The sequence below is a fragment of the Terrapene carolina genome, unplaced genomic scaffold, assembly GCF_002925995.2.
Source record: "Terrapene carolina triunguis isolate 2854851 unplaced genomic scaffold, T_m_triunguis-2.0 Scaffold262, whole genome shotgun sequence".
Lineage (NCBI taxonomy): Eukaryota > Metazoa > Chordata > Testudines > Emydidae > Terrapene > Terrapene triunguis.
In genome coordinates this window covers 5,056,580-5,066,579 of record NW_020664613.1, presented here as the reverse complement: position 1 = coordinate 5,066,579, position 10,000 = coordinate 5,056,580, and the positions used below count along the sequence as shown (strand labels likewise).

At 37.7% G+C, this 10,000-nt stretch overlaps 1 protein-coding gene across 1 annotated transcript in view; it reads right to left on the bottom strand.

Moving 5' to 3' along the window:
- Positions 1-10,000, bottom strand: part of USH2A (usherin) — a 558,238-nt gene that overhangs the window by 178,759 nt on the left and 369,479 nt on the right. The window contains exons 38-39 of the mRNA XM_026657662.2: positions 6,103-6,253; positions 5,801-5,943 (exon numbers count right to left, since the gene is read on the bottom strand). Of these exons, the coding sequence (XP_026513447.1) occupies positions 5,801-5,943; positions 6,103-6,253 (294 nt within the window). The remainder of the gene's footprint in view (positions 1-5,800; positions 5,944-6,102; positions 6,254-10,000) is intronic.

Sequence of the window (10,000 nt, the reverse complement as noted above, 5' to 3'; positions counted from 1 at the left end):
TTGAATCATTTGAGCCAGATAAAAAAGGAAGGTTAGGTTGTCTGACAAAAACCTTTTTGCTGAAGTGATGCCCAAAAGAAAGGTGTACTTTAAAGACAGTATAAAGAAGTTTACCCCATGGATTCAAGGAGAGCATGAATGTCAACTCAACACTAGATTGTTCCACTGTGCATGGGATCAAAGACCTTTGAAGAGATATTGCCTTCAGAAAGAGGGAGAAGTGTGCATGAAGCAGCACAGCAGTACTGTGAGAAAACTAGATCTCGGATCTTTATGAAAAGCTGAGTAGACGAAATGTTAAAATGTCTTTTGTTACCAGTAGAAGGGGGTTGTATTTTTCCATATGACCATGAACATCAGGTCATTAAGCTGCTATGGTAAATCCAGTTGGCAGTGTTTCCTGTTTTTGAAGAGGAAATTGAATGAATCCTGTGAGACACCATCAAAATGTGGCCACTTAGGATTCCATGCAGAGAGTTTCAGATGTGAACAGCCTTTGGGAAACTTTTCAGTGAATGAGGTTCTGAGATAATGGTAAAATCCACAGCTGACATACGCCTTGGGAGCTATGGTCACCTGGCCAAAATGGAACTTAGAAGTTTTCCTGCAGCTTGGTTGTCAATCTTTCTAGTTGTCCTGGATGTTTGAGGGAAGGGAGGAAATACATAACCCTAGGCATCTGACCAGAGGAACAACAAGGCATGGATGCCAACTTGAAGAACAGATTTTGTTCACTTCGTGTTGGATAAATCCACCTGTGGAAGGAACCACCTCCAACCAATCTCAAACACTTGTGGGCTAGATGCCAAAAAATGGAAACTGAACCAGCAACAGTTGAGCTTGTCAGTGTAACTTCTGGTCTCAGCGTAGAGGTACATGGTTTTGGGGGACAGAGCCAGATGTTCCAAGTGCAACAGGATCTTGCTGTTTAGGCTTTTTGCTTTTCATTTCACCTTGATGGTTAAGATAAATCCTCATGGTTCTGGAGCCACTCTACATGTGGATGGTTATAAACTATGGAAGAATACATGGAAAGAGGCTGATTGCTTCATTCCCCACTGCTCACAGCTTCAAGCAGTTGATGCTCAGCTGCAACTCCTGGGGAGACCACTTGTCCTGAACCATATTTAGACCTATCTGAGCTCCCAACCCTGACAGGTTGGCATTTGTGGTCATTTGGGTTCCTGGCAGATCTGTCAGTTATTTGTCTTTGAATAGTTGATGGGTGAGGGACGCTCCACCAACACAGGTAGTGCTGCACTTCTGGGAATAGGTGCAATAGGTAGTCCATTTCCTGAGTTTAACTCCAGTGACCAATCAGAAAATTGTGAAAGGGCCAGAGGTAGAGCTTTGGGATCATTTCCATATGATCCCAACAGGCCTACAAGCCAGAGGCACTACTGTGCTGAAATCTGTTGAGTGCAGGAGAAATGATTGATGAGAACATGAATTTTGTTTGTTTTTTTCTCAGAAAATATCACTAAGGCCCAAGATGGTTTTGAAGAATTCTCCCTGATGTGACAGCACCTGAGGGAGTTAGGGAGAAATCCTACAGATAAACTTCTGTAAGAACCTAGGACACTCCAGTCTGGCAAATGTGAAGTGATGAGCTGTCCTTATGATTGTTTCTTTGTCAACAGGTTGGATGGCCCTTTTCCTCAACATGGTTACAAAAATGGCTGTTACAATGGTAAACACCCATGGAGAGAATGACAGGCTGAAGGACATTGCCTGGAATTTATATTGTTTGTTTCTGACTGCAAAGTGTTGAAATTTGTGATGACAGAGGTGTATCGGCACATGCAGACCATGGGAGCACATATACTTTTCTGCATGTTCCAGATGCACTAAGATCAATACGTTTTTTCTAAAGCACATGTGGAAATAGCAATTTCCCATTGTTTATAACTGGGTCAAATCTGGCTGGACGTTTCTTAGAGACAGCAAAAAGCATCTCTCTGACTTCAGGACTATCCCTCTGTTAAATTTCAACCCTTTGGGGCTATCAGCTGGTGTATTTTAGAGAAGCCATAAGGCTACACTAAAAGTATGATGGGGTTGGGGCTGGCATAAAACTGCCTTCAAGAGCTGTAACTAACTCCTTGGCAGCTCCCCCTCTCAGCCCATCCAGAATGTTCACTATGAAAGAAAAGCATTAAATAAGATTAATATCTTAATTCCCTAAACTCGAGGAGAGATTCCATTTTATTCTTAGATGCAGTGCATGAAATTCTGATCTCAGTTACTCAGCGTAAATCCAGAGTAATTCTACTGTTTTCAATAGAGTTAATCCAGATTTACACCCAAATAACTGAAAGCAGAATTTAGCCAAGAAATTTCCTGAATTGTTTGTATTTGTCTGGCAGCAAATAGTCTGACATTATGCTCACCAAGATCACTGGAACAAACATCTTTTATTAACACATGTTTAACAGGTTTTAAAATATTCATAGGAAATGTACATTATTGTTATTTGGCACTGGCAGGTTAGACTTTTAAAAATGCATGGAATCAGTTACTGGTGTCAGACTGATGTAAATGAAAAAAATATTTGAAATATCTATTAACATTCTCTTCAGCATCTACCTTTATATTATAATATTTTTTTCCCAGACAACAGATTTTTTTATGGTGATGTTTACTGAATTTCCTCTCATCTTTTCTGATTTCTTGCTAGTCGGGTGAAACAGCTATTATAAAGAAAATATATATGGTCAAATCCTCAGCTGGTGTAAATTAGTGTAATTGTATTGACAAACAGAGTTACCGCTATTTATAGTAGTTGATCAGGCCAATATACCTATATATGTGATCTTTCTATGGATATTTTGTGCTACAGAGGCACATATTTGTGGGGTAAAACTCAAATATGGACATGGGAACATGTCTTTATTTTACCAGGTTAAGAGATACAGGAAATTTCAACTGTCAAAATTGCACTTTAAAAAGTCAGAGGATATTGGTTAGAAAGACCAGATATTAAGTGTAGCTCTGGCAATAAGCTGTCAGTATAGGTGGCTTTACAAGCAACACGTTGAAGCCTTGACAGAAATACTACTTATGCCCATTGCCAATCATTCAGTCTTTGTCAATTGAATTGAACATCCTTTCAGAGATGGCAGCCTTCCACAATGACACCAAAAATACAGAGTCCTCAGTCACCATTATAGTGGTGTAAGCTGTGTTGGTAAATTACAAACACAGAAATTGTTGGATAGTGGAGATATATCAGCATATATTCTTTATCAATGCAAATGGAGCAGGGCATGGGAATGAAATGCACGGTCACTGAGAGGATAGAGTTTATAACTGCACTACAAAAATAGTGTTTTTCAAGATGAAAAACCAGATGTGGCAGCAACAGTTTAAGAAGCAAATGAATAGCAATTTTCAAAACATTAGAGCTGGGCAAATATCAATGGAAAGCTTTCCATTAATTTTTCTTCAAATGTTTAAATGAATTCACCTAAGCCACATCACGCCCCTTTTGTGTCAATTACCTACGGACATTAATGCAATCAAATTGTTCATAAAAATGTTTGCAGAAGGTAAAATTCATTCCTGTACAGAAGGCACAAGTCCTATGCACCAGTAAAATCCCATTTATGGGCTTAAGTGGGAATAAAGTGGAGCATAGGTCTTGAAAAAGCTCTGTGAACAAGAGTGAATTTCACCCAAAAAGCATATTTAGAAGTTGCACACACACATATTTGCAAAAACCCTATTTTAAACTCATACATCAATGACTGAGCTCAATGTGTACTCATCCCACACAGGAAAAAAAACAATATCGTGCGATTTACCTGACCATTCTCAGCTAACTATTATAGTCTGAACAACAAATATTCACAGATAACTGTTCAGTCAATCCACAGTTTAAAAAAAAACAAAAAACGTATTAAGTAATTTTACAGAACAAGTGCATTAAAGGAAATTATGATCTGATCAAAAATCTTCATAGGTAGAAAAGAGGCTAAGTCTCTCGTTCCGCAAAGATTGACTCATATACTGAACTTTACTCATTAATGTGATTAGTCCCATTTAAATCACTATTAAATCATTTCCAAGATTGGGGCCTACATTTGTCTGATAAGTTACCTCTTGTGAATTATTTGCCCAGCTGTAAAAAACATGTCTCCAACTGATGATATATTAAGACTTATTTCTGTTTGAGATATTTTCTGAATACAGGTTTTAGAGTGGTAGCCATGTTAGTCTGTATCAGCAAAAACAAAGAGGAGTCCTTGTGGCACCTTAAAGACTAACAAATTTATTTGGGCATAAGCTTTTGTGGGCTAGAACCCACTTCATCAGATGACTGGAGTGGAAAATACAGTAGCAGGTATAAATATACTGCACATGAAAAGATGTTAGTTGCCATATCAAGTGGGAGGTCAGTCTAACGAGACAATTCAATTAACAGTAGGATACCAAGGGAGGAAAAATCACTTTTGTAGTGGTAATGAGAGTGGCCAATTTCAAACAGTTGACAAGAAGGTTGACACGAAAGCTTATGCCCAAATAAATTTGTTAATCTCTAAGGTGCCACAAGCACTCGTTTTTTCTGAATAGTCTGCTTTGATCTTAGAGAAAGGGGTGGGAATAATGAGGAGCCACAAATGGTGGCTAATTTATACCCCAATTAATTCTGTTACTTTAGGCCCAAGGTGCCTGATTCTGTTTTCACACCAGTGTAAATCTGGAGTACAAGGAAAAGCAGGACCAAGAAGTTGGGATTTTAATTTTTCAATTACAAAAAATATTTTTCTCTCAGAATTTCTCTTGTTTATTAAATGAGTGATATGACAGGAGGCATCTCTTAGGCGAAGATTTTGATTGTTCTGATATCTGGTATACTGGGGTCATTAGCTAATTATTTGAAAAATGCAAGAAAACATTTTTCAAAGCAACAGCACACTTCAAGACGTGTGGTTATGGCTCTACTAGATACCTTCATTACACAGCCATTGGACTTCAGCTATGCTGTATCTGAGGTATATGTGCATTTGTGTGTTTGGTAACTGCACACCTTCTCATGTGTTGTTTTTATATTGCACTTAGTACCTGTGCAACATATGTCAGTTAAAATGGCTACATTCACACCCCTAGCTTTAATGTCAACCAAATGACAGTAGAGGGAGTTTGCAAAATATGAACCAATTAATGCCAGACTTAGTGGATGAGTCAAGGGGCTCGCAATAATAAATTGTGCCTTCTTCTTACTGATCACTTGTTTGAAACAGGATCCAAAAGTCCTACAGAAAGCTGCTGCACTCCTTAGGTGGCATCAGCCCAATGACCACAAAATAAATGACATCCTTCTTTACATGCTGAACAAGATGACAAGGCTATATCTTCATTTACTACTGACGTCAATACATTTACTGATGTAAATGAAATCAGAATCTAGCTTACAGAATGCAAAAAAAAAAAAAACCGCCCTGACTCTAACAAACTATACACACTAACAAATATTTTTCTTTATCTGCATATGGCCATATGTGAATAGAGAGAGACATTATATAATGAAATGAGGTATTTCTCTGAAAAATATTCCTTTACATCCATTTAATAAACAGTTCACACAACTCATACAAGATTTTTAAGGTGTTTTTATTACTGTAGCTTAGCTCTCAGAGAGAAAATATGTTATTACTATTAAGCTAATAAAATGAGATAAAAGAAAAAGAAATCATATGCAATGCTAGTTTAGCCAGCAGAAGGATATGCATTTGTATTATCTTAAACATCTGTTAGCAGATAAGTGGGACTGAACTGTGTATTTTTGCAAGCTACTTACTGTCCTCTGCTGTAATCATTGGAGTCCAGTCACTATATGTATTACCATAACCATTGGAGACTATCATTCTCATCTCGTACACTGTATATGGCTGAAGATCTTTGACTATGTAGCTTAAGGAAGCAGAGGGACTGGAAAATAACCTGGAAAGAAATGAAGAATGAGTTATAAAGCTCCAAAATACAAGGGGTGGGGGGAGGGGGTAGAAAAGAAGACAAAAACACCCTACGGGTGAGCCACCTCTAAAATAATTTTACTTCTCTTCACTGACAATTTACAGAAGATTTTTATTGTTTGCATACTCTAGAATATCATCAGTGGAATTCCTAGGCCTCATCTGGAGTCGATAACTGGGTAAGCCTGGAGCATTATTGCGAACTGGTGTAGACCAGACAACCTGAAGACTGGTCGGCGAGGCAGATGAAAGCCTTGGAGGCAGCATGCCATCTGGAGCTGTCGAAAAACATGGATGAATTAGAGCAGAGAAAACCGTGGAGAACATATGCTGGATGGAATCAAAATGCTCCATATACTGGAAAAACTGTTCCTCACGATCAACAGCGATGTCAACATGGTCCATTTAATTTAACATTTTCGTTACTGAAGTACTGTACTTCTTTATGTTCTTCTTTCCAATACAATTACACCAATATCACTGGGTTGAGAGCAACCCCCAAAACACCAAAAGTATATCAGCCCCCCTGCACTGCCAACTTTACTCACATTGAAGTCAAAGGAACATCTCATTGAGGAAGTATTACTCAATCTGAGTAGCAGGGCAGCAAAGTCAGGCACTTTATTCAAATACCCCTCCCCTTCTCTCATTAAAAACGTGATACAACATTTAGCAAATCAGATACTCAGCTGGTATAAATGAATGTAGATCCACTGAAGTCTGGGGATTTGGACCAGTATTTCTTCCATTTGATTAATTCTAACTTTTATTGAGTGGGCCCAGGAATCACAGATCCAGCCCTATTCCAGGTTCTGAGGCAGTTCTTCAGCCGGTATCAATCGGTGTAATCCCATTGAAGTGATTTACACCAGCTGAGATTGTGGCCTTATGTTTTTCTCACCATGCAGGACTAACCTGGTCGATAAACCTTTCATGTATAACACATTTGACATTTGTGTATTGGATGCCAAAACAGCATATTTTCAGAATGTTAAATAGAAAGGTTGGACTGTTTGATTTTTTTTTTCATTTAAACTTTTGTAAAGTGCTTGTGTCTTTGATGGTTCAGTAGCTACCATTTGCATCTTTCTGTGGTCATCCAAATAGAAATTTTTCATCACTGTTCTCTTTTTCTGGTACCAGGCTGACTGAAAGATTGTTGTAAACCAATCTATGGTTCAGCGCGTTGACTGGCACCTATATTAAGGAACTGCAACTGATTGGCAGAACTACTAAACTGGGCACTTGGGTAAGCAGCACGTTGTAATTTAGTTTTATGATCTTCACATACCATGTGAAGAATGGCTGTCTCCCAAGTGACAAAAACAGACATTGTGCCCACATGGTGCCTGAATCCTTTCTGCTAGAGTTTAAAGATTAAGTTCTTCTCTCAGTTACCATACATTCGTGTAAATCGAGAGACTCCATTGATGTCAATGAAATTGTTCTAGATTAACACTGATAAACTAAAATCAGAATTTGGCATGCAATATATGTTTTAAAATCTGTGTGTGCAAAATACAATACACATACATAATCAGTCATTATTTTAGCATCCATTTGTAAAGTGCCTGGTAAGGTCAATTGTAAGTAAGCTCTGCCAGTACAAAGCGAGAACAAAAATAAATAGCAATTAAAATAAAAATACTTTGCATTACTATAGTGCCTTTCATCAGAGGACCTCAGAATGCTTTTACAAACATTCACTAATTAAGCCACACAATCTCTCTATGAGGTAGGGCACCATCTCATTCAAAATTAAATTGCATCTGAAGTTTAAATGTACCAACTGTTTAAGTACATACACAAACTCTACATAGATCAAGACCAGAAGTATACCACAACTCGCTGAAAATGCCAGGGGAATTCAGGTAAGGGAATCTAATTAACTCACTGGTAATTTGGCCAAGAAGCTGGGGTTCACACCACTATATTTGAGAAAAGTATTATGAAAATAACATATTGCCTGCTAAGGAGGTAATGTGGTCCACTGGCTGGATCACTGAACTGTGCTTATTCCCAGCTCTGCCAGTAGTCTGCTGTGTGTGACTTTAGGCAAGTCCTTCCACTCTATATGCCTTAGATATCTCATCTGTAAAATGGAGACAATGACACTTATCTCTTTTGTAAAGCTCTTTGAGATTCACAAATGAAAAGCATCAAATAAACTCTAACTATGTATTTTTATTAATTATTATGGAGATACCGGAATGTTCAAGAATGTTCAAGTACAAATATGTAGCTGTTTAATAGTCAACCATTTACAATACAGATTTGAATTTAGTTGCCTAGATAATCAAAGTTAGAGGTCCAAATAGATGACATTGTACTGGTACAATGAAAAGAACAGTAGAGAATGTGGGCCAAACTCATCCCCTGTGTAGGTCCATTGACTTAATTTGGTCCTTTGAGGTTTTCAAATGTCAGAATGTACAAAATATATGTCTTTGTATAAAGGATTTCCTGGATCTTGCCGAGAATTTCATTAATATGCACTGTGAAAAAGAAGACTACAGGAATAAAGCACTTTTGAGTCTCTGTCGAGTAATAACTAGAAAGGTGCTCTATAAAATTGGTCACATTTTGATCATTAAAACTTTGAAGGGTTTCCCAAACAACCTGATCATTCTAAATTGCATATAGAACATATTCTGGTTATTTCAGCTACTCCCCGTAAACTGAGATCTTTAATGTAATATTTCCCTCAGCTTAACCCCTTTATCCTACTCTTATTCCCCAAAGTACCCAAGCAATAACTGGTAACCAGAAATAATTCAGCTGCAGGTTTCTCAACAGAAGAGCCATGTATCTATCAGCTTGATATATTGTCTTTAAGATGCAATGTTGCTCAGAAAGCTCCCCTCAAGCTTTAATATCACTCTCAGGGGGCAACCACTCCATTTGCAACCTACTGAATCAACATCTTGTCCAGGAAATCCTAACTAGACCTGGTTAAAAAAAATCATGCTTCATCTACAAAAAGAGAGTATAAAGGATGGGAAAAAATCTTTAATTACCTGTCTACCTTAACTATTTTATTGTGAGAGCAAATGGAGAAAGAATTATGCATAATAAATGGTTTAGACTGGCAATACCACCAGTTTTGGGAGAAAAGGTGGACTAGGCAATAAGATACAGGAAGATGAGCCAAGAGAGGCATTCTGTTCCCAGATCTGTCACTGACTTGCTGAGTTGCCTTTGAAAAGTCACTTAACATCTGTGCCTCAGTTTCCTCAACAAAAAAGGAGCTAATGATAGATCTCTAAGATTTTCAAAGATGACTAAGGATCAAAAACCTTTATACTGTGGCTGCACCGTAAATGTTTCCTCTCTTTTGAAAGACTCTACTACTTTGAGAGTTATTTACCAATCACAAGAGTATTTCCATCATCCACAGGGCAATCTCTCTCAAAAACACAAGAAACTTTTAAAGTGCCGTCACCAAAAGTGATCATTATTATTTGAATGATAAAGTATTATACCCATTAAATGGGTCTGCGTTGTATTCTACACTTCAGTACAATGCCACATAACTTAATGAGAGCAAGAACAGGCTGAAGGGCTAAATTCTAATCTCTATTAAATGGGTGTAAATTCAGAGTAATTCCAGTAAAGTTACCCTAGATTTACAGTGGTTGTAACTGAGATCAGACCTGGTATAGCCATACTATCTGCAGAAGGCAAACACAAGAGTTTATAACTATGCAAATGTAATTCTAATAGTATGCCACATCTGCACATGCAAAATATTTAAAAATAGCACAGGTGCTGCATTTGCTTCTTATCTAAATGTTTTCCTTACACATGTGTGCATGCAAACTATAACAGCAGACATTTAACTACTGAGGAAGGAATTGGCTCTTCACAGTTTGTGCCATAAGATTGAGGAGCTATTGCAATGATAACAGAGTTTTGGATGAATGTCTTCTTAAGGCATGTTCACTCTTGCCCTTTTCCAGGTCTAATTCACACACTTCATTTCTTTATTTCACTGCATTGTTGTTTAGCCACCTCTGATTCATTTT